This window comes from Macrosteles quadrilineatus, unplaced genomic scaffold (assembly GCF_028750875.1).
Source record: "Macrosteles quadrilineatus isolate MER2022 unplaced genomic scaffold, UCM_ALF_1.0 Scaffold_2__2_contigs__length_208266976, whole genome shotgun sequence".
NCBI lineage: Eukaryota > Metazoa > Arthropoda > Insecta > Hemiptera > Cicadellidae > Macrosteles > Macrosteles quadrilineatus.
In genome coordinates this window covers 20,209,835-20,236,705 of record NW_026542595.1, presented here as the reverse complement: position 1 = coordinate 20,236,705, position 26,871 = coordinate 20,209,835, and the positions used below count along the sequence as shown (strand labels likewise).

At 36.1% G+C, this 26,871-nt stretch overlaps 1 protein-coding gene across 1 annotated transcript; it reads left to right on the top strand.

The window, feature by feature from the left end:
- Positions 1 to 752: 752 nt before the first annotated feature.
- LOC128983984 (cyclin-J-like) lies at positions 753 to 25,967 on the top strand. Its single transcript, XM_054403265.1, has 5 exons — positions 753 to 905; positions 18,502 to 18,618; positions 23,239 to 23,410; positions 24,287 to 24,575; positions 25,928 to 25,967. Exons 2-5 carry the CDS (start codon positions 18,502 to 18,504, stop codon positions 25,965 to 25,967), a joined length of 618 nt encoding a protein of 205 aa, XP_054259240.1. The 5' UTR covers positions 753 to 905.
- Positions 25,968 to 26,871: the final 904 nt, after the last annotated feature.

Below are 26,871 nucleotides of genomic sequence, written 5' to 3'. Positions count from 1 at the left end.
GCACGTTTTTCGTGTCTAGTTCATTTACGTGACACAAAGGCGCTAGTGTCGACGAAACTTTGTTTCTATTATTTTAGGGTTAATTTCTTGATTTGTGCTTTACTGTTTGGTTATATAACTAGGGGAAAATTTATTGTTTATGATTAGATCGTATTATTTGGTTAAACGAGGTTTTAAATGGCTGTAATAACGGGAAACAAATTGTAAACAAAACACGACCTCTACAGAAAACCGTAGAGAACTAACAATAAAATTGGCTTCAGCTGTTCCATAAGGATGGGAAATCTACTAAGGGAGTATGTTTTATCTATGGTACTACCATAGATAAAACATAAATAGCTTATTCCCTATATGGGAAATTCGCTAAAACCAGGATTATAAAAGCTGCGCCACTATTTGACCATTAAACTTATAAGTAAATATTTCATACCTTACAACATTTAAGAGAAATCGTGGAATAGCATATTATTTTTCGTGAAAGTTTGGCAAATCTTATAACTAAGTTATACCATATTTTCAAGATTATAAGCAATGGAACAAATTCCCGATTATAAGCTACATCATAACCCCACACCCAACCGCTTAACGCTAAGTTTTGTCATAGACCTAAGGGAGTATGTTTTATCTATGGTTTTGTACTCGACTACAACACAACTTCCTTCTATATTCTTAATTTCTTCTTCTTTCTTCCGATCCATTTTGGTTTAATTCGACGATTTCTGTATTCTCATTCTCTGTTTGTAAACAAACAAAACATGCAGCAAATTGCAAAATAACCTGCTTATCTAATCCATGAAAGTAAGTTGTAATAGTAATAGAAGCAAGGTTAGGGAAGTGAGTGGACAGCAGGGAAAGCAGTAGCAGTACAGTATTTTGATTGTTTGGATACAATCGTTGAAGCAAAGGTTAGTTGAGTAAACAAAGATATTACTTTCATTAGGAAAAATAATAGGCCTAGCGTAAGCAAGGCTCCAGTAGAAAAACGTAATTCTACTTACCAGCCTAAATTAAGAGTTTACGAAATTTCTTAATCTCCCAACCTAGGCATAGGGTCTAGGCCTATAGGTAACACTTTTTGACTTAAGTTATTTTTGGTAAGACATTGATAGCAATTAGGCCGATTATAAATATAAGTTACTTAGATCCGTCTAGAAGTAAATTCGGGTAAAGTTTCTTAACTGGGCTAGGCTTGCTAATATGGATTGATGATATTATGTATTTTCCCAGTGGCAAGAACTAGAATAGCCTATTTATTTTTTGAATTAGTTACCTTAACTTAACTTAAGCCTTTGGTCTTGCAGGATGAAGTTATAATTCTCCAATATATTTCACCACATGTGTGGCATCTTCAGGGAGTCTTGAAGTTCTATTTACATATTTACACAGATTATACACGTACCACAAGATCGGCACGTTTACGTCACGGCGGCTTCGCAAACGCGAGCGCGGGCTTTCGCGAAGCCGCCGTGACGTAAACGTGCCAATCTTGTGATACGTGTATAAACTGTGTAAATATGTAGGCCTAAATAGAACTTCAAGACTCCCTGAAGATGCCACACATGTGGTGAAATATATTAGAGAATTATAACTTCATCCTGCAAGACCAAAGGCGGTAACTAATTCAAAAAATAATATGGATTAAAACTATCGAATTGGAAATATTGATTAATAATCAATATTTTTGAAAATATCTATTATAAAATTAATTTATCATAACCTAACCTAGCCAACCAAACTTGCTGATGGTGAAAAAATTGCATGAAGGCCTACTAAGTTAATCGAATCGATAAGTTAGTTTCAATCGCCCAGTTAAGAAACTGTACCCGTAATTTCCTCATAAAAAAAAAACATGAGTCAGCCTACTCTCTTTTTTAACCTAAGTTACAGTATAACTTAATAACTCAATAACTCATTTAGGGAAGTCAGGTCTAAGTAGCATATGTGAAAGATAAACTTTGGGTTATGGATCAGCTGATGACAACTGTTACAACTTTACGGTAATGAAACTGGTTTGTAGTGATGTGATGAGTCGAGTACCCTCCTGACTCGAGTCAATTCGACTTGATACCGCAACTACGTGATTACTGGACTCGATTCTGACCTGTATAGCACTGAAGCTCTGCTGTGAATTCTGGAAATGAATCTTGTCTTTACTCGAGTCAGAAGTCAGACAGACTTGGTTCGGACTCGTTTTAAACTTACTCAGTCTATCAGTGTAGATTTAAGATGAGAGCAAGGTCGGTTATTAATCTCACATTGAGTTGATAGTTAATTATGGATTTTATTGGTTATTTTACTATAAAACTTTGTCGTATTAACGAAAGAGGGGTCATTCCATGTCAAATCAACACACTTATGATAACAATTTTACCTCACCATCTTAGATTTTGCTGAAATTTGGTGCTCACTGAGGGTAACTTACTAAAACAAAGAAAAATACCAAATTAATTTTTTTTTTCAAACGGTTTTAAAAATATGGCTATGTTACCTTTCGTAAAAACGTGAAAAATCGGTAGCCATGTTTGTTTGAAATCGCTCTAACAGCTGTCCTAAATGAGATAGAGAGCTGGGAAAGGCGCCATTTTGCAGTATTTTCTATGCTATTTCTGTTAATATACAACACAATATGGGTCATATGAAAAAAGTTTTTGTCAAAATAACTTATAAAGTAAAATTTTAATTTAACTTTTTTTCCAAAAATAAATTAACTTAATTGAAAAATTTCCAATTTCCACAATTACTTAGTAGGCCTACTATTATCAATAAGTTGGTAAAATATTGTTGAAATTAAAGAAAATAACTACTGTTGATACAGGAAAGAATAATTGTATTTAGACATTTTTGTTATGTTCACATCAAACAAACTCATATTATTTGTTTATATGACAAAGCTGCATTAGTAATAATAGCACAGCTGTAAAAAAAACATAGAGCAAAATTATTGAAATGACAGATAATTACATATCTTAACACTTTCCCTCATTTAAAGAATTTTTAAAGTCACTAGTTAAGTCCCATAGCTTGCCACAAAGTCTTTAGTCTTGGCTTGTGGAGAGGTTTGGTCATACAGTCTGCCAGTTGGAACTCAGCTGGTACATGGTTAACCTTGACTTGCCCTTCCACTACAAGCTCCCTGATGAAGAAATGTCTAATTTTGATATGGGGTGAAGTGGGGTAAGAGTAGGCCTAACTGGGGGGCTAGTGTAACCATGGCTTATCACTCAACTGATAAGATAATTTTGGACCTAAATACTATCATATCCTGTTATTTGGACCTTCCTTTGTTATATTTAGCCTTGAATGCATATAAAATATGTGCAAGTAATAGTTTTAGAATGTTTAAAAAAAAGGCTTACATTTCCACTCCATCGGCAAGTGCCGACCTCAAACTTTAACAATTTTTCATACTCACATTTTTAATGTAAATTTGACAGTTTTTGGTTTACAAACTAATTTTTGCATGTAGAATCTGAATATAATTTCAGATCTGTGCTATTTCCTATTGTTTAGATTTTACAAGTGTGGTTACACTTACCCCTGAAATTTTGCAGTCGGGGCAAGTGGCTTTTTGGATTCGGGGCAAGTGTAACCAGGGTGTAATTCATATAATATCCAGTAAAGAAAAAAAAAACTTTGTTGTAGGCCTAAATATAAAATTATAGGAATTTAAAAGATAAGGTAAAATTTTACACATATTTTTACTGAGTTTTAAGTTGGTCTGAGAAGAAAAACATAATTGTTTGTGAGTGAACTGCTTAAGTGATGAGGCTATATAACTTTTACGTTAAACTTACCCCATTTTATAATTTAGGATTGTCTTGCCCAAATGTAAATAAAAAAAAACAATATTACTGTGAGATTTATTCTACACATGTTAAACAACATTAAAAACTATATAAGTACCATTTAATGTTGTGTTTTTTATGTTTTAACAGTAATCTTTCCGTAATTGCATGTTTTGTGTTTTTCACAAAACGCGAGAAGAGGTTCACGAAAAAGTTCGTAACTTGAGTAAAAATTAAGATATTTTAATAAGTTAAAAAGTTTTGGAATCAGCAAAAGATTTGGAATCTGGCCACTTGCCCCATGTCTCTTTTTCAATGTTTTATATATTTTTAACAGGCAGGGGTTACACTTGCCCCGAACCCTGGCACAAAACGCAAAATTTTTAGTCATTTTTTTATCAAAAAAAGATTTTATTTTTTAATTACAATGCATATTATGTTTTAAAGCCCATTAGTCAAAGTTTATGCATGAAAATTTTGAGAACTATATCATGTATAACAAGATGGCAATTTGAGGTCAAAGCTGAGCTATGCCAAAGTGTGGTTACACTTACCCCACTTCACCCTGCTTTGTTCTTCTGTGGTTTTCAGGGTTTTCAGCTAACCGTGTTGTTGCTTCGTTGTCGATGTTGAGAACTGGCACACTTTTCAGTGTAGTTATCTCTTCCAAAAGTCGTTTCAGCCAAACGATTTCACGACAGGCTTCACTGGCTGCAACAATTTCGGCTTCAGTGCTTGAGATTGCCACATTCGATTGTTTCTGACTAAGCCAGGCGATTACTCCTCCTCCAAAACTGCAGACTACTCCTGTTGTAGAATGTCCGGTCGATGAGTCTCCAGCATGGTCAGCATCGCTGAAGCACTCCAAAACATGGTTGTTTTCTTTGGACTGGTATTCTATTCTGTAGTCGATCGTTCCTTTCAGGTATCACAGTATCCTCTTCACCCTTATGAAGTCTTCGTGAGACAAGTTTTCAAGATTACGCGATGCTTTACTCACAGCATAGGCTATGTCTGGCCTTGTTGCTGTCATCAGGTACATCACAGCACCTACAGCTTCAGTGTATGAAAACTTGTCTCTTGAGCTCTCTGCTTTCCCTGCTGGTTGCGTTTCGTTCTCTTTCACGATGGGTGTTGGAGCTGGTTTACAGTCACTCATCTGAAAGCGTTCAAGAATTTTCTTTGTATACGTTTTCTGCGATATTCTAACATTTCCGTCACTTTTCTGTTCTATTTCTAGGCCTAAATAGGAAGATGCTGGTTTGGATGTGATTTTGAACTCCTTCGTCAGATGATCCATGAAGTTCTGAAGCATTCCCGTGTTGTTTGTCGCTATAAGCCCGTCATCTACGTACAGCGCTACAATCAGTTTACTTTTTCCATCTTCTTTTATGAACAGACACGGATCAGCATTACTTTCTTGAATCCTTCAAGTTCCATGAATTTGTTGAATCTGGTACTCCAACAGCGAGGTGCCTGTTTCAAACCGTAGAGACTCTTGTTCAGCCTGCACACACGATCTGTACCATCCTTGTATCCTTCAGGCTGCGTCATGTAAATAACTTCATCGACTTGGCCGTATAAGAATGCGGTTGATACATCAAATTGTGTTAAACTCAAATGTTCCACAGCTGCTACACTCAGTAGAGACCTGATTGTGCTGAGTCTTGCTACTGGGCTGAAAGTCTGGTTGAAGTCCACTCCTTTGTTCTGCGAGAAACCTCTAACCACCAACCTTGCTTTAAACCTGACAACTGAGCCGTCAGGATTAGTTTTTACTTTGTAGTATAACCACTTGCATGTTATACATTTCTTTCCTGCAGGCAGTTTCTCCAGGGTCCAAGTTTGGTTTTCCTTGTGCGACTTCATTTCACTTTCCTTCGTTTCTTTCCGGTAGGAAGCCTTTTCACTTCTCATTGCCTCCGTGTATGACTCAGGCTAATTCAGTTCTTGAACATTAGTAACTGCAGTCATGATGTAGTCGTCGAACCTCTTCGGAACATTGATTTCTGATCTGTTTCGTAGATCATAAATGTTCGATCTCTCAGGTAGGTCAGCATCCTCCTCGTCTTCATTTTCTTCCGGTTCTTGCCCCACGTTATCTTCAACGTCGTATTCTAAGCCTCGGCAGTCGTTTTCTTGACTTGTTTCACTTGGCAAAGGGATTCGATATTCTTTTCTCTGTAATAAGGGCTCTTTGTTGAAAATCACATCTCTCGATCTCACCAGTGTGTTAGTTTCTTTGACCCAGATACGATAGCCACATTCATCGTACCCAACGAGTATTCCTTTCTGTGCTTTCTTCTGCATCTTTTCTTCTTTTGTTTTGGTACATGCGGATAACAGACGCTTCCGATTATCCTTAGATGCTTGATACTGGGTCTTTTTCCAAGCCATAGTTCGTACGGTACGGGGTTTTGTCAGCTTCTGAAGAAGGGCCGGTGCGATTGAGGATGTAAGCAGCACAGTTGATCAGCTCTGCCCATAAGCCTTGTGGAAGGGACTCATGGCAGTGCATCACAGCACAAGCTGTTTCCACGATTGTTAGATTTTCTTTCTCACTGCAACCGTTCTGCTCCGGTGTGTAGGGCATCGTCAGGGTGTGCTTGATTCCTCTGTTCTGCAACATGCTCTTAACTACGCCGTTATCAAACTCTCCGCCATTGTCACTCACCATTTCTTTAACTACATGTCCAGTAGTTTTAGCTGCTGCCAGAAATAGTTTCAGTTTTTCAGAAACTTCCGATTTCTCCTTCATGAAGTGAACATTTTGATACCTGGAATAGTCATCTTTAAACAAAACATAGTACTTGTAGCCTGACATTGAAGACTGGAAAGGTCCGCACACATCCGTATGAATTCGTTCCCCAGGTGTTGTGGCTCGTTCTCTAGTGCCAAATTTCAACCTGTGACTCTTTCCATAGACGCAGCCTTCACATAACTCTTTATCTCCTGTTAGTTTTATTCCCAGCTCTCTCTCAATGGTCGCTTTCACATGTTTCGTGTTTTGATGCCCCATCTGCTCATGATACACCTGTAGAAGATTGTCATTATTGCTTAGTAAGTTTACTTGGATAGGCTCGCTTGGTTTTACATTTTGAACCTTCAGCTTATACAGACCTCCTTTTCTGCATCGGTAACCCACCAAGACAACTAGGTCTGTGGCATTTCTGCTCAGTGGCGGCGATAAGAACCCGCGGGCCCCCCCGCAAGTTTGTTCGCCGGGCCCCCCTCTCCCAATGATCTTTAAAACCATTTCCCATGTATTACCGCCTAAACTTGTAATTTTGCAACTTGACAAGGCATCTCCAGAGGCGTCATTATCGGCTTCCATGATCGAGGCAAAATCATAAATACTTCCTGTAGTTATAAGTCATGGAAGAAACATTATCATAGTTTACCGTGATTGCAAATGCAACCAAACCTATGGCATCATTCATTAGATAGCAGCATCATCGTCTCCCGCGTTCATGGCTCAATCTATAATCACGGCCTAATATCTCCCCGCGACCCGTCAGTAGTGACGGTCATTTTTCCGTAATCGCGGCTAAATCCTAGATATATCTCTCCTATCACTAAAAAAGAAACGTCATTATCGTCTTCCGCAATCGCGGCAAAATATTGAACATCTGCCGCCGCAGAGACATCGTCATCGTCACCCGCGGGGAAATGTTCTCGTCGATATCCGCAATTGCGGCAAAAGCGTAGGCCTAATCTTTCAATAACGCGAGCTTGATCCTCACGAATATAAGAGCTTTTACTTTTAATTGTGCATTATTGTATTGAATACTGAGAAAATCGGCTCGAGCTTGATTTTCTGACTTTGTGCTTGATCTCTCAAGCTTGTAGTCCAGGCTCTGCTAGGCTCGAAAATCAACATTATATAGGCCTATTATAAAAATCAACCGTTTCCAAAGCAACCCGATTTTGAACCGATCTGATTTGGCCTGAGGCCCTTCTGTAAGTAAGATTTTTTACCTGACTCGATGTAAACACATCTAAAGTGCGAAGTAAAAAAATCTAAAGGGCAGCCTCCTAATAGTAAGACATGAAATGAAATAAAAATCCTTCTTTAGCATCAATGAAAGAATAGAATTATTTATTAGCTAGTGCCTAGCCACCTAGGGTAATTTGCCGATTTGGTCGTAACTAAATTGTCAAGTTTATTTAGTCGAAGCAGCATAGAGGATCCTCTATGGTGTCACCCGCTGGGGGTTAGGAGGATTAACATTAATGTTTTATCTTCCTAGGCCAGAGGCCACATTGGTTATAAATACGGCCCTATATTATTATGCAACCAATTTTGACTGCACCTTCACACAATCCACGAGGAAAGTTAATGCAACCGCATGACTGATGACAATTCTTTTACTTAGGTTGGTAGATAATCTATATCGATCGGTCAAGTAATAGTGTTAGTTTAGTTGTTGTAAACTACTTGAACTATAGGTTTGAACAAATTTTCATAATAAAAAACGTATTTGAATCCTCATATAAATATTTTTATGATAGGGGACCTGTGTGGCTGAGCCTGTCACACTATTGCGGGCCCGTGTGCCGGTAAAATTTAAGTTACCGAAATCCCGGTCAATGCTCACGGGCCCCCCTAGCTTGCGGGCCCCCCCGCACCGCGCCACTGTTTCTGCTTATTTCAAATAAGCTGTTTTCATAAATAATGAAAAAATAATAGTGATGCACCCTGTAGGTAAATCTTATAACTTTGAAATGCTTTTGCATATCATAGAACCAACTCTTTTAGTTGAATCAGCTGGCTAAATTCTTTAATTCCCTTTAAATATGAATACTCATAAGGTTAACATGGGGAACTGCAGAGCCACTGGGGCGGAGCCCTAAAGGATTTTTGAAATAAGAATATGCCTATATGTTAATCGGGAATGTGAGCCAGTGGCGTAACAAATTTTTACGGGCCCCCCTGCAAACCTATTTTTTGGGCCCCCCTCTTATGAGTTTTTTTTAGACCACCGATACAACATAATCAAAAGCCCTCCCCCCCCCCCAGAGTTATTTTTGGAACACCGATACAATGATCAAACAGATTAATCATAAAAAGAGTGGTAAATAAATTATGAAAAAATATTGAATTAAAAATTAAAATATTAAATTACCGGTTTGGGTTGGTTATAAAAGGGTGTGTTAAGTATTTCAGTCGTGCATCACTACATCATTATATCAATATTAGTGTTTGTAAATAGTTTTGAAATCAAATAAAAAACCTTATTTTCCATCCGTCTATCAGAATGTTTACATCAAGGAGGTTAAAAATTTTACATTTAATTTATCACACATGTTATCCTGATAATTGGTATGTTACTCTGATAATTGGACTAATTCGTTAATTACAAGGCAAAGACGTGGTTCGAATTCCCCTATTAACCCCCTTGGTTGCCTTTTCTGTATTGGCTATTAGTTAAAATTAACATCTGTGTCTAAGGAATATATCGGCCTCAGTCCCATTGAAAACTAAAAGGTTGGGCCACTCATCCTACACTCATCTTCATTAATTCTTGGCTTAAAATGTACCTACTTTGGTATAGCCACCATTTCAAAGTAAAGTATTAAAGTCAATCAATCAATTATTTAAAATGGGGACGCCACTATGTGCGTATTTTAACCCAAATATGAGTGAAAGGATGAGAAAGAATTAATTTATTAGGTTAGTTTAACTCTTTGGTTATAATTAACTCATACACTAAGCTGAATTTAATAGATTGACATACTTTTATCATAGGCTAAAATAGCCTATTGCCTATTGTTATTTTCTCAAATTTCTATTTGAAATTTTTAGCGAATTTCCCTATAGGGAAGTAGCTATTACCGTAGGTGGCACGGTAAGATCTAGACCCGGGATCGATTTACTTTTTCATTTTGATGTCCCCAGAGGCTAAAAACACCATTCGTTAAAATTTGTATATATGTATGTAATATATATACAGGGTGTTCATTTAAAAACTTTCCATATCTGTTGTGTGCAAAGGTAAGGCTTTTAACACTTGTTAGTTCTCATTTCCCCCTAATTTGGACATGCCAAATCCAATAAAATTATTTTCAATTTTTAAAAATGCCCCCAAAGGGCCCAATTTGGGGGGTAGGTTTGCTTTTTGAGAAATTTTCAAATGTAAACATGGGTTGTATGATACATCAATTTAAAGGTCTAATCACCCCGATGATTTTGGTGCAAAAAAATTTAATTATCTTTAACATTATTTACAGGGTAGGTCAAAATGTTTTAAAAAAGGACTTTGAAGTTAAGTACCTCATTACCCTAACTACTGAATGGAAGAGGGCCAAATTTCTTTCCAAGCTTATTCTTGAGCTACTCTTTAAGATAAGTTGTAGTAAGGGCATTTTCCATGTTACAGTAGACCCCCTCTTAACCGACCTCGTATTAACCGATAATCGGATTATCCGCCTTTGATCGTAAAATAATACAGTTTGTTTTAACCGACCTTGCTTTGAGAGCAGCTCGGTTTAACCGCCGCTTTCTAGGAATCTCGGCATTTCCGCTCCCACGCTGGGCAATGAGAACTGAACCATACGCTTATCTCCACAGGATATGACTAACAATAAGTTATCTTGTGAAGATCACAAAAAATATAGCATAGCCTATTGTCAGTTTGTCATCATCGTACGTAGCTCGAGCACATCTGATCTGATTTGTTATCTGTGCGGCAAATTTATAACATCATAAAGTGCGTTACGATTTTGAGAACTGATTACTGATTATCTTATCGCCGGAGTAAACAAACAACACAACTTGTAGGGAGGGCAGGAAAGGGGTGTTAACAACTCCAAGGTCAAGATAGTTTTTTTGCCTCGAGCCTCCAGTGAGAGGCTATAAATAAACGTCCTGTCTTGTAACAAAATGGTCGCTTGTATCTTTAATGACGACAAAAGGTTCTGTACTGTATTACGATGTATTTGGAAAGCATTAATTATTACATTACAGTAGTAAAGTTATTGAAATAGGAATTTTATTGACTCTTGCCTAGTATTATAATATATTCTACTGAAAGTAGGCCTATTTGATTTAACCGTGTTTTGTGTTTATTTGTGACATTTCTATCAATATGAAAAAGGAGATAAGAGTAGTTTATTTTATAAATAATGCAAGTATGACTTCAAAATAATGATTATATAATTCCAAATGAATAGCACTTTATTATGTTATGATTTTAGGGATTGCCCGTTTTATCCGACCTTTTGAATCATCCGACCTAGGTCCGGTCCCATTAGGGTCGGTTAAGGGGGGGTCTACTGTATTTTCTAATTTTAAAAAATCTCAAATTTGAAGAATAAAAGAAAGCTGAAAACTCAAAATTCTTAAATAGCAAGGTATAACAACTTGTGAAAAGTCCTTTTTTAACAAACATTTTACGTATTTAAGTTTTCTTTGTATCTCTTACCGTTTAAAAATTGCAGTAGAAAAACATAATTTTCTATGGTAAAATTTTAACTAGTTTTCTAATAAAACACATTGCACTTTGCTCAACGATGTAGTAGTATTCAACAAATTGATCAACTAATTTTTCTTGTGTCAGTTCATCTTGGACCCTTCATCCTGTTCTTTTCTCATTGGTAACTGAGCCAGTTTCAGAAAACTTCCTAACTAAATCATTTACAGCTATATGACTCAAGAGGTCTTACCTGGATATTTATTGTTAAAGACTTTGAAGTTTTCCTGGAACACTTTTGTTCTGCCCAATAAGTAAAAGAGTCTATTTTTTTAAGTGTACACCATATTTGATTAGGTACTACTGAAAATAGTACTTTTGAAATTAGTAGGTACTACCATTGACAAGTCAATGGTACTACAGAAAGCGGCCCACGTTTGGGGTTTTCTCATCAGGTATAAGACTTGTTTTTCGAAAAGTAAAACGTAGTAACTTGTTTTTCTATCTGTCTATCAATAATTATGAATTGTTTACTTCAGTTAATGCACCATTTAATGTGTCTAGAGACGAATTTTGGCTGTTTTATTATAAAACTAGCAACAGTGCCCGTTGTGGTTAAATACAACGTTCTCTAGTAAAGTAATGGTTATGAAATCCATACACCACTTTACTCACTTATATTAATGGTACAGTTTAAGCACATAACATTAGAATCACACATTTATCATAAGGAACACACTTTAAACACAAATACAAATTGTTAACAACAACATTTAATCAAAGAAAAATTAATTAGATAACAATATACCAATAAGCTGTTGAATTATTAACACATGTTTCGTATGATTAGATTATGCATACTGGTAAACCAATTATTGCCATCTATAAAAATAATTGGTTTTTCTTTTCCCAGGCGGTTTAGCTCTTCTACCCGACCGATTTTCACAATATTGGCCTTAAACTAAAGGTATGGACGTTGCGCAGATTTACCATCAAGCATCGGCATTCATTTTGACGTATAATTCGAGCTATGCTCAAACTGCCTCCCTGTACATTTCTTATGGGAGTTAAATTTTGGTTTTTCCGAGTTCAATGTTTCGCAAGCGGGCGATGGTTTACAGGAGGGCTCTTCTACCTGCCCGATTTTCATAATTTTGGTCTTAAAATAATGCTATGCAAGCACATATTTGTCATCAAGCGTCATCATTAATTTATCTAATGTATTAATAGACGAAAGAATTTGTTTTCTCTTCAATTAAAGATGTATTCCAGCAGTTCTAATTACATTATACATTTTGGTCTAAACATCTTAAGTGAAATACCAGCTTTCATTTGAGCTATTGATTATTAAGATCGGACTACCTAAAGCACACTGCTGAATCACGAATCAACAATAAATACAATAGTTTTAGTAACCTATCTGCAATCAATGATACGTAACTCTATTTTTATTTAAGTTATTTCATACGTCTTGGTCTTAAAATACTTCAAAGGCTTTCACTTGAGATATTGATAGTTTTAATCAGTTAAGTTCAAGATACTGTATCGCTCAATCAGAAAATATAAATTTGATTATATCTTGGATTTGGAATTTAGTTTTAGATACATTTACTTAATTCTAATTACGTTATTCTATTTTTTTGACCTAAGAACCCTCATTGAAATACCAGCTTCCATTTCATTAAAGCACGCAGCTAAATCACGACCAACACAAATTGTTCAAAAAATGGAGTTATTTATCATCGATTTATAGCCAAATGATCTTGCTTGCAACCTCAACAGTACATTCATAATTATTTGCAAATATTCACAAATTAGGCTATCCAATGACCTATTAATTAATAAAATCGGTTCAGTAGAACTGTAGATTTAATTGTACAAAATTTAACAACAACATCTTTAATTCAGTATTTTCTCACTACTATAAACCTGGAGGCTGCTTAACGTTTTTGCAAATAACTTTGAAACGGCGAGGAAATCGACCAAAAAGGAAGGTCATATTCTGAAAGAGAATAAAATTTCCTACAAATTACTATTAAGAATTTCTCGAATATACTCAATAAAGGCAGCCTAAAGTTGGCTACAAATATAAAATTGAAAATATAAACCTGAAATAAAAGGAGTTTTAAATGTATTATTTTTATTTTTTATTTTTTTACCTTAAATAACTAATAAAATCAAACTTTTATAATTATTTGCAAATCTACACAAATTAGGCTTTCCAACGACCTATTAAGTAACCAAATCGGTCCGGTAGAAGTCTAGATTTAGTTGTACAAAGTTTAACAAAAATATATCTAATTCAGTATTTTCTCACCACTATAAATTTGGAGATCACTTAGATTATTGCCAATATCTTTTAAATGGAGGGGAAATCGACCAAAATGAATGTAATATTCTGAAAGAGAATACAATTTACTACAAATAACTACTATGCAATTCTTGAAAATACTTAATAAAGGCAGCCAAAAGCTGGCTACAAATAGAATCTTGAAAACAGAAACTTGAAAAACCCAGTTTTTAATGTATTTTTGTTATTTTTAATTTTTCACCACAAATATTTAATAAAATCACGATTTTATAATTATTTGCAAATATACATGGGTTAGGCTTTCTAATGACCCATTAGTTAACAAAATCGGTCCAGCAGAAGTCTAGATTTAGTTGTACAAAGTTTAACAAAAATATCCCAAACTCAATATTTTCTCATTACTATAAATTCGGAGGTTGCTTAGCTTTTTTGAAAATAACTTTTAAATGGTGAGGAAATCAACTAAAGTGGAAGGTGATATTCTGAAAGAGAATAAAATTTCCTACAAATTGATACCATGCACTTCTTGGAAATATAAAAAAATGGCAGCTAAAAGTCGCGCCAAAATAAAAAGTGTGAAAAACACCGTTTTCAATGTATTTCTTATGGAAAACACGTTTTCTTTAATTTATCACCATAAATCATAACAAAAACAAACTTTCATTACTTTAATTATTTGCAAATCTACACGACTTAAGCTTTCCAACGACCCATTAATTAATAAAATCGGTCCAGTAGAACTCTAGATTTAGTTGTACAAAGATTTTTTAATTATATATAGAATAGACTAGTTACAATTTCAGCATAGAAAATTATGTTTTTCTACTGCAATTTTTAAACGGTAAGAGATAGAAAGAAAACTTAAATACATAAAATGTTTGTTAAAAAAGGACCTTTCACGTGGTATGAAATTTGTTATACCTTGCTATTTAAGAATTTTGAGTTTTCAGCTTTCTTTTATTCTTCAAATTTGAGATATTTTTTAAAATTAGAAAATAACATGTAAAATGCCCTTACTACAACTTATCTTAAAGAGTAGCTCAAGAATAAGCTTGGAAAGAAATTTGGCCCTTTTCCATTCAGTAGTTAGGGTAATAAGGTACCATGTTCTATTTCTAATTTAAGAATATTAAACACACATCTTGTTTCAACAAACTCTATTTCCAAACTAAACCAATGTTTACAAAAACATGTTTACAAAAATCATCTGTCAACAAAAGATATTTTAACACAAATAAATCATATGACTAAAAGAACAGACTTAATACAAAATCCCGCCTCAAGATGTCTACATCTTCATGAAGCTCGGTACCGCCATAGACTAACCAACACAAGTAGACTTCTCATCCCATTGTAAATTTTGAAGCACGTTTTTCATGTCTAGTTCATGTCCGTAACACAAAGGCGCTAGTGTCGATGAAACTTTGTTTCCATTATTTTAGGGTTAATTTCTTGATTTGTGCTTTACTGTTTGGTTATATAACTAGGGGACAAGTTATTGTTTATGATTAGATCGTATTATTTGGTTAAACGAGGTTTTAATTGGCTGTAATAACGGGAAACAAATTGTAAACAAAACACAACCTCTACATAAACCGTACATGAACTAACAATAAAATTGTCTTCAGCTGTTCCATAAGGATGAGAAATCTACTACATGTTTTATTTATGGTACCGCCTCGGTATCTTGATGGACCTTCCGTAACGGGTAACTGTGCTAGCGTCTGGACGATCACGTGAGTTAGATGGACAATTGAGGACCGTAGATGAACAGTTTGAAAGAATACAATCTTCTCCGTAGTATGGTGCATCCTAAAGAATCAACTTCAAAGTCCTTTTTTAAAACGTTTTGACCTAACCTGTAAATACAGTTAAAGATAATAAATTTTTTTTGCACCAAAATCATCAGGGTGATTAGACCTTTGAATTGGTGTATCATACAACCCATGTTTACATTTGAAAATTTCTCAAAAAGCACCCCTACCCCCCAAATTAGGCCCTATGGGGGCATTTTTCAAAATTGAAAATAATTTGATTGGATTTGGCATGTCCAAATTAGGGGGAAATGAGAACTAACAAGAGTTAAAAGCCTTACCTTTGGACACAATAGATATGGAAAGTGTTCAAATGAACACCCTGTATATAGATTTATATATATATATATATATATATACGTCCGTGAACGTGATAACTTGAGTAATTTTTGTCCGATTTTGATGAAATTTGGTTTAAGGGTGTAACGCCGGATAAACTTGAATGAGTTCGCGAACCAGCATGATCGGACCATGGGAACGGGGTTTTACGGAGGGTTTTATAAAGTAAAAAATGGTTTTTCTCATTTTTGACCCTCTCAATACAAAATTTCCCAATTTCTCTCTAGATCTTTTTAAAGAGCTTAAAAAAACAAATAATTTAGTATATTAAAGTGTTTTTGTACGATTATTGGTAACGGAGAAAATTCAAAAAATTGTAAATTTAAAATTCCCATGTTATTCTTTATCCGGAGAATATTGTAAAATGTTGTTGTTTGCTTGTTTATGAATATATTTTGATCAAACTTGGCAAATTTATTTATTTTATACTAAGCTATGTACATTTTACTAAAAAAATATGTTTTATTAGTTTCCTTGTAGCAGCAAACCTAGGTACTCAATCTTATGTTATTTAAATAGATTTAATTAAAAATCAACTCAGACAAATGGAAATTCGCTTAGTATGCAGGTTTTCTGCGGCGGGGGTATATTTTATTTTATCTTTGTATGAATTTCAAGCGTTTTATTATGTTGTAAGAGTTTATCTTACAACAAATGTCTTTAGCGTTGGTTAATTGGGAGGTAAAATAAGATACGGGCTAACAAACACAGTCATTAGAGTAGCAGTATATATCGTATTTAACAAAATGCAATCAATATCATGACAAAACTAAAATGTAAAATGATACGATACAATATTAAAAGCCCCAACGTTCATGATTCCAGGCTCCAAAGTAACAGAATGTTTGCAGACGACATTAAGCAGTGTACAAAATCACCGAGAAGTAAAGTATTTCTTGGCGACGAAAGTAAGATTGCATAATAATCAAAGACCCACGTTATAACACGTTAAATTTGTTACCCTAGTTCGTTATCACTGAAGAAGAGGCCTAACGAAATTAAACGATTACTGATAACAACATAATATTAATAACACCAATGTTATTACTTGTTCAATACAATTATTGAATGAATGATAATACATTTAAATAAGAATGAACTCCAATTTTTCGGCCCCACTCGTCTCACGGGCATGTCTGCTCACCGTATCCCACTCACCAATTCGTGGGCCCCCTCAGCTCCCGGGCCCCCTCGCATTGCGGGCCCTGCGGGCCCTTCTGTTACGCCACTGATGTGAGCTATCATCATGCCAAATTTCAGCCCAATCCAACCAGTATTTTTTGCGTTTACTTGTCACAAAAATACATCCATACATCCAAACTTTCTCATTTATAACATTAGTAGGATGTGTGTTTGTTTGTTTGTTTGTGTGTTTAAGGGTCAATCACGCATAAGCCACTGGATGGATTGGGCTGAAATTTGGCATGATGATAACTCACATTCCCGAGTAACATATAGGCATATTCTTATCTCAAAAATCCCTTCGGGCTCCGCCACAGTGGCTCTGTAGTTCCCCATGTTAACCTTATGAATATTCATATTTAAAGGAAATTAAAGAATTTAGTCAGCTGTTTCAACTAAAAAAGTTGGTTCTATGATATACAAAAGCATTAAAAAGTTATAAGATTTCCCAACAGGGTGCAGCACTATATTTATTTTGCATTTATGTAAACAGCTAATTTGAACTAAGCAGCAACAAACGACTGCGATACGCAATGAGAACTGTCAAAGTAGGATTGTTTACAGTTATGTTTATGTTCTTAATGTCATGAAACATTTGTGATTTTTTAAATTTGTAATACTTTATTTTTCTTTATTGTTTAGGTGAAGAGGTAGAACATTATGGCTATGGTAGATGTGTAATACCATAGTATACTGTCAATTTAAAGAAGCAAATTTTATCAAACTTTGTCCTCCCCCATTGCAAACGAAAAGCTTGAGTATAACTGCTATAAGCAATTTAAACTTATATGCCAACCCCGTACGAAGGACGGGTACTCTGCTAGTATATTATAAATAACATTAGGTTTAACGAGTACCTAGGTTTTCTGCCATAAGAAAACTAATAAAGTGTGTGTTTTTTAGTAAAATGTTGATAGCTTAATATAAAAAAAAATTTGCCAATTGTGATCAAAATATATATATAAACAAGCAAACTACAACATTTTACAATCTTCTCCATAAGAATAACATGGAAATTTTAAATTTACAATTTTTTAAATTTTATCCCTTACCAATAACCGAACAAAAATAATTTTATATACTAAATTACTAGTTTTTTAAGCTCTTTAAAAAGGTCTAAAGAGAAATTGGGAAGATTTTTGTTTTGAGGGTATAAAGTGAGAAAAACCAATTTTTACCCCATAAAACCCCCCGTAAAGCCCCGTTCCCATGGTCTGATCATGCTGGTTTTTTGAACTCATTCAAGTTTATCCCGCTTTACACCTTTAAACCTTCATCAAAATCGGACAAAAATTAATTCATGTTATCGCGTTCAAGGACGTACATATACAATTATAAAAATTTGAACGAATGGTGTTTTTGGCCTCTGGGGACATCAAAATGAAAAAGTAAATCAGTCCCGGGTCTAGATCTTACCGTGCCACCTACGGTAATAGCTACTTCCCTATAGGGAAATTCGCTAAAAATTTCAAATAGAAATTTGAGAAAATAACTTTTCAAATTTCTATTTGAAATCAAACCATGCTACAGTGTTTTGATAGGATTTTGTGAAGACTCAGAGCAATATAAAGTTGTAAATTAATTCAAATATACCACGGATCTTGAAGTCACGAAGTGATGCTGCTGGCTGCTATTAATAAAAGAATGTACTTTTCCAGATGTCAGTTAGAAGTGATGCTGATCAGACAATTTTCTCCCAATACGCCAGGGAAATAGAAGAACATTGGAAAAGCAAGGAAATACAACGGCGAAAATACAATCATGCTTCACCACAGGTACATTTCATATTCTGTAGCTTATTCAGATCATATCTCTCACAATGTGCTATTCCTAAACCAAAAGCAAATGGAACTGTTAGAGAATTGTGTCACTTTTGATAGTACCTTGTAATTTAGGCTTACATTTTTAATTGTTTAGAAAAAAACATTGGACAGGGTGTCTAGTAGTCGGGAAAATCGGGAAAGTCGGGAATTAGTATTGAATTTAAAAATGGTCTTGAAAAGTCGGGATTTAGTCTTAAATTTGATTTCAAAGTCGGGAATTTTCATGATTTTGCCGCGATCGTCGTCTTGCGTTTACGTTTACGTAACCGCGAAAGCCGATGATGATGTCTACACGGCTTCGGGAAATATTCACGATTTTGCCGCGATAGTGGACGACGACGATGACGTTTCCGTGACCGCGGGAGATGACGATGACGTTTCCGTGACCGCGGGAGACGCCGATGACGTTTCCGTGGCCGTGGGAGTCAATGATGATGTCTACACGGCCGCGGGAATTGTTCATGATTTTATCGCGATCGCGGACGACGACGATTACGTTTCCGTGACCGCTGGGGACGACGATAACGTTTCCGTGACCGCTGGGGACGACGATGACGTTACCGAGACCGCGGGATACGACGATAACGTTTCCGTGACCACGAGAGTCAACGATGACGTTTCCGTGACCGCAGGAGATGACGATGACGTTTCCGTGACCACGAGAGTCAACGATGACGTTTCCGTGACCGCAGGAGATGACAATGACGTTTCCGTGACCGCGGGAGACGCCGATGACGTTTCCGTGGCCGTGGGAGTCAATGATGATATCTGCTCGGCCGCGGGAATTGTTCATGATTTTATCGCGATCGCGGACGACGACGATTACGTTTCCGTGACCGCTGGGGACGACGATGACGTTACCGTGACCGCGGGAGACGCCGATGACGTTTCCGTGGCCGTGGGAGTCAATGATGATGTCTACACGGCCGCAAGGAATTTTCATTATTTTGTCGCTATCGCGGACGACGGTGATGACGTTTCCGTGACCGCGGGAGATGACGATGACGTTTCTGTGACCGCGGGAGACGACGATGATGTCTACACAGGCGCGGGAAATGTTCATGATTTTGCCGTGATCGCGGACGATGACGATAACGTTTCCGTGACCACGAGAGATGACGGTGATGTCTAAACAGCCGCAGGAAATGTTCATGAATTGTCCGCGATCTCGGACGACGACGATGACGTTTCCGTGACCGCGGGAGATGACGATGACGTTTCCGTGACCGCGGGAGACGACGATGACCTTTCCGTGACCGCGGGAGACGACGATGATATCTTGCTTGGCCGCGGGAATTGTTCATGATTTTATCGCGATCGCGGACGACGACGATTACGTTTCCGTGACCGCTGGGGACGACGATGACGTTTCCGTGGCCGTGGGAGTCAATGATGATGTCTACACGGCCGCAAGGAATTTTCATTATTTTGTCGCTATCGCGGACGATGGTGATGACGTTTCCGTGACCGCGGGAGATGACGATGACGTTTCTGTGACCGCGGGAGACGACGATGATGTCTACACAGGCGCGGGAAATGTTCATGATTTTGCCGTGACCGCGGGAGATGACGATGACGTTTCCGTGACCGCGGGAGATGACGATTATGTTTCCGTGACCGCGGGAGATGACGATGATGTTTCCGTGACCGCGGGAGACGACGATGACGTTTCCGTGACCGCGGGAGACGACGATGATATCTGCTCGGCCGCGGGAATTGTTCTTGATTTTGTCGCGATCGCGGACGACGACGATGACGTTTCCGTGACCGCGGGAGACGACGATGATATATGCTCGGCCGCGGGAAATATTCATGATTTTGCCGTGATCGCGTACGACGACGATCACGTTTCTGTAACCGCTGCAGTCAATGATGATGTCTAAACGTACGGTACGTGGAAGATTTCATGATAAAAAAACCAAATTTGCTAGTTAGAATTTTTTATTGCTGCATTATTTCTTTACTTGAAAACACAACATTATCATAATACTACTTTATGACAAAGGCAGGGGTTGGTGTAGTATTATTTAGAAAATTTGGTTAAGCTATAAAAATTTGTATCAGTACCAAGAATTGAGAATCGATACGTTTTGGTATCAACACCCACTAATTGTTGAAAAACTAGTCTTGAAAAATTTGGAATTAGTCTTGAAAAGTCTGGAATTAGTCTTGAATTTTATAATGGAAATAAACTAGACACCCTGATTGGAAGACCAGACACTAATAAATACTTGGTTTGAAAAAATTAGAATCAGTTTAAGGTGAAGTTTAATAGACCTGATGAATGCAATCTATAAAAGTTGGCTGATAATATTGAGAACCTTGTTAGTTCAGTGTAGAATTAGTACATAGTCAGAATACTTGTTTAATCCAGACCTTCCAACTCTCCCGCACAGTTGCCTAACTAACGCCAATGCAACCAATTGCGGAGCATTGGGCCGCAGGGCTTAGGGAGGCGCAAAAACTGTTATAGTCTAGAAAATTTTTAACTGGAAGTTGAGGTATAGATAGCAGGTTCGAGGAGGTGGGACAGTGTCACATGGGGTCGTGTGTGTTTTACAATAGATAAACCGCCATAGTACTGTTTAGCCATAAATAATAAATAATCTTTCAACACGTTTTACTGAGTTACAAACAGTTATACTGTCTAACAAGTTGGACTACGAGATTATGATCTTCAATTAATATTCGTTGGCCAACGAGAAGGATTAGTAGTACTGGTCATCTCAAAATTAGATTAATTCACACTCCATTGCCATTGCCGTGATCAAATTGTAACCGTGTCAAACGCTTCTCCTTTCAAGGGGTTGTTTCTGTAATTTTTAGTAAAATAAAGATATCAATAGCGATGGCATTCAAGGTTTCAAAGAGATCGTTAATATCTTATCTACTTTCAAATGTTTGTCGAAATATTTTAATTACATAAAGAAACCAGTGTACTTTTTATTTATGTAGTACAGCGCAATAAATCAAATTGTTATATATTTTCAGAGTTTCCAATAACCTTGGTATTTCATTCTTGGTAGAACAAATTCATTCAAAAGAGTTTGGTATTTATTATATATAAGAAGCCACTACAAAAGATTCACATTTAAATGCAACACTAAACATTAGTGTGGTAGTGCGCAAAGTAGAGTCAGTGTATATTTAAGTTTGTTTCCAAATCTGGAAGAACTTCAAACAGTACCAGGGACGTCCCCTAAGGATCTCTGGAAATAATTTTATTCTACAGGGCCCACTCAATATTTATCAACATCAAACTTCCACTGCCAACGCTCTGTTGTTTATTATTGTTCTCTTGTTCTTCCAACCCAGGGGCAACCAAGATTTGTAAAGAATTAATCATTGAGAGTATTGCAAGGAGAGTTATATATATTTAAATATATAAGTCGGAGCCTTTTTATTTTTCTTTACAAATAAATATTTTTATTTTTCTTTACAAATAAACGATATCATCGCGTGATTTCCTGGTATTGTTTGATTCTGTGTGATTCACTGAAGTTGTTTGAATTGTTAGAAAGTTTTATTGTTATTGTTATTGTGTATTGTGTTGTGAATCACTGTCAATTGTCGTTCGTCGTCGTGAAGTATTATTTTTCGTAAAACAGAGATCTATTTAACGTCAATTGTAATTGTTACCTAGCGAGAAAATGCCGCGACAATTTGGGCCCGAATATAATACGACAGCCAGACGTGTTCGAATGGAAAGAAGGAATTTAGAGCAATCAATTGACATAAATGCTACGAACGATCATGTCACAATGTCATAATGTCACAATGTCACACCGAGTAGACAAAATCCCGATTGTTGTTTGCTGATCGCAAACAACCACGAACCATCGCCAATCAGACAAAATTCCAATTGTTGTTTACTGGATTTAAACAACCACGAATTGATTGAAATTTTATCCAATACGCCTAATACAATTCACAGCAGTCATGACCCAATTCAGTCTGTTGCCGCCAGTTCATGTTACAGAGATATCCGACCTTTGAACAAGTGTGCCAGGGAGATAGTGGGCAGTACTGAAACGACTGTTCTCGTGGGAAATATTTGAGACCAGTGATCACGTGTGTAAATACAATGCTCTCATAAATTTAAGTCGAATATCACAGTAAACAGTCCGTTTTATAGAGTTTTTGGGAACGTCGGTTTAACCGGAAAACCCGTTATCCGGACTGGCCTCGTTATCTACTGTAGTTTGTACTGCTATTATAGTTCGGCCGCTTAGAAAGCGACCTCCTAACCAATGCTAGAGGAGGTCACTTTCTAAGCGGCCTGAACTATAGGCTAAGATTATACTAGGAGGCTGGAGTCCGAAATGCATCCCGGGAGACAAAAAGTCACTGGACACGTGAATTTCAGCGTCCCAGCTGGGATGCTTAAAATGGAGCATTCGGTGGTTTTTTTAGCATCCAATACTGGCATCCCTTGTCTACTCGCCCCCATTTCGCCAGCGTCCTAGTATAATCGTAGCCTTCAGGCCTACTAGAATACTAGGAATAGGATAATTTGTTTTCATTATTGAAATTGGTTTTGCTACTCTTGGTATGCATGTGTTTTTATTTCAGCTCAAATGTCGAAGGCAGTTGATAGAGTGGCTCATCCATGTTTGTGAACAAATCAAACTTAGTCACAAAACAGTCCATCTTGGAGTTTTTTTACTTGATATGTTTATGGACAATCATTCAATTGACCCGGATCGGCTTCAATGTGTTGCTCTCGTGTGCATAATGTTAGCAGGTAAGTTCCTATGGATAAACCCTTGTTAAAACTGTATTCATTGACGAGTAAAGTAAAACCTTATAGACTGGCTAAAATGGGCGACTCCTTCAAAACCAACTCAACTCGCTTTTTTAATAAACTACCCGAATATTAGTATTAGTTATAATTGGCTTATTTAAAAAACAGACATAAAGCTTTTGAATAGTAAAAAGAGTTTTACATGCGTTAGAATATATAGAATATATATAGAATATATATATAGAATATATATATAGAATATATATAGAATATATATATAGAAATATATATAATAATATATAGAATATATTATTTCTATATATTTCAACATACACGCAACAGCGAAAAGGTACGTTTTATAATGGTGAGTGTATAAGCTGCAGGGGCTTCTACCAGTCATGAGTGGGGGAAGCTAGACCGCATGGCCAACACTGAGCCAGCTATCCATGAGTTGTGTAGGCTATATGGTGTTGAGCCCAGCTTAGTTAGCTTAGTACAACTGGCTTGTAGCAAATCCGTTCTATTCAGTCAAGGACTTTTTGAAACATAAAATTACAATGGAATCATTCACACTGTAAGTTAGGAATTTTCAATCTTTGTTAGCTATAGATATAACATACTTGTTGATATTTTGTTTGTAATTTGACAATGCCTATTCCTGTATACAACCTGGTCAACGGCAATACACTTTCTTATTCTTATTCTTATTCTTATACAGTTATTTCCCGTTTGTTTATGTTTATTTCTTATCAAGTTTGTATTATTGGTTTATTTAGTTATTTTTAATTTTATTTCAATCCATTCTGACTGTAATATTTCATATTTGCTTGCTTCTGTTATACTCAATGAATTTTAAATTTTTTCTTTTTGTTTCAGCAAAATTTGAGGAAGTTGAGTACAAGGTACCATCAATATCAGAATTAAACAAATTTGATGGGTTTCGTTACAGGAACAATGATTTTATGAAAATTGAAGCTATGGTTCTCTCTTTCCATAACTTTGCATTGGCCCAGCCAACTGTTGCACATTTTGTAGAGTATTATGGCATGTACACTGTCAGGTCTGTACCAGAAGAACTTAACAGCTTTAACACATCTTTGAGACAAGTAGCAGAAATTTCATGTGCCATCTTAGCAGAATTGATGGCCATTTGTTTGAAGGGTTTGTATTATTTTAGTTTATTATTGACTGTATTTTTAAATAAATTATATTAGTTAAAAAACTAATTGTTTGACACTACTAATAATCAAATTTATAATGTTGTGCTGAAAACATCAAAATCTATTGATTGTTATTTTGGAAACAATTTGACATAATCTATTAACTTCTAACATAATCTATTAGTCAGTGCCCTGTACTATAAAAATGGTGAAATAATGTATCGTGTGATACCATCAGTTTTATTTCTCTCAGATGACTTAGAATAATAAATCTAGTTTTTATGTAACCATTTATTAAATTGTCAATTATCAAAGTCAAAATACTCCCGCCGCAGCAAACCTGCAGACTTAGCGAATTTCCATTTGCCTGATTGGATTTAGACTAAAATGTCTCCTTAAAAATATCACATTTATTCCCTATTTAAACAGAATTAGTTTAATGAGTACTTAGGTTTGCTGCAACAGGGAGGGTAAAAGAGTTGTTTTTATGTAAAATGTTTAAAGGTACTGTGGTTTAGTAAGAAATTAATGAATTTTCCAAATTTGATCAAAATATGTTCATAAACAAGCAAACTACAACAGTTGACTTTATTCTCCATAAGAATAACATGGAAATTTTAAAATTACAATTTTTTTTTATTTTCTCCGTAACAATTAGGCGCATAATAACGCTTCAACATACTAAATTATTTGTTTTTTTAAGCTCTACAAAATGGTTTAAAAAGAAATTGTGAAATTTTGTGTTTTTAGGGTCAAAAATGCGAAAAACCCATTTTTACCCCATAAAACCCCCCATAAAACCCCCCATAAACCCCCGTTCCCATAGTCCGATCATGCTGGTTCGCGAACTCATTCAAGTTTATCCCGCCTTACACCTTCACACCAAATTTTATCAAAATCGGACAAAAATTACTCAAGTTATCGTGCGGATGGACACACACATATATATATATATATATATATATATATATATATATATATATCTATATATAGATATATAAAAATTTGAACGAATGGTGTTTTTGGCCTCTGGGGACATCAAAATGAAAAAGTAAATCGGTCCCGGGCTTAGGTCTTACCATGAGACCTACGGTAATAGCTACTTCCCTATAGGGAAATTCGCTAATAAGAATAGTCAATTTCAGTACAACATTTCCATCACTATTTATTTACTCATTATTTAACATTATTAAAACATGTGGTAATTTATCTTCACAAATAAATCATACAACAGAAATATAAGGATTAATCAATGGTCATACATATATATGAAATTAGTCGTTAACATCTTTCCCCTCCTCAGGTAGAATGGCAATTTTTGTCATCGGATGCCGAAAAGTACCTTTTGGTGTTGTAGTGTCAACAACTCTTACTTGTCCATCTCGACCAGGGTATAGGCATTGACGATATAACACTACTAGATTGAAAGCCCCATGCATTTGGATGTGAACAAGCAATCAGCACACTCTGGCGGGAAGGGGCGATCATAGCGCTGACGTCACCGACCAGTAGGTGCTGCCACGATGTGGCGGGCAATGAAAACATAGTGCTGTCTGCTGTTACGACGCAATGTACAGACAGCCGACAGCTGAGCCATGCTACCCGCGCCCACGTGACTTGCCGGAACTGCACATCCGCTCCCCGCTCGCCTCGAATTCGTGTTGTTAGAGGTGAAGCGCGACTGATCATTAATTTAACTGCTTCGCTAAGAATCTGAGATATTAGACAGGGACTCGTATCCTAATATTTATCGTGATATTTTAGTGGTTAGTGAATTTGAATGATAAAAAAGATGTCCTGTAGATATGTGTCAATTTCCTATCTAATCAAATTTAAAACGCCGATGAGAATAACTTAAATACAAATTTGCGTAATCAAACCCGTCATGTTGTAAATGTTTTGTTGTAAGAATTTATAATCAAATATTTAATTGGAATTAAGAAAGTGTGATATTTTATCAATAAATAAATAAATTGATTTATCCACATATCACAATTAAATTTTAATCTATTAAGTATAGTAGAATACATCCACCTAACACTTTGGAACTAGTGAACGAGCTTGAAATAAAGACCACACAAAACGCCCAAAGCAAATAAAAACTGCAAAAGGTGCTCAGAGAAAAGAGAAAGTGAAATGACAGAACATGGGGGGTGGCAGTCGTTCAGTTCGGGTATAAGGGCATTGCCTTCACACAATACCCGACAACCCCTTGGCTACACTATGATTTACAACATCTGTCTGCTATAGGGAAACAGGCACCAGTTGATTTGTCAGTACAGTAGACTCTTGATAATTCGA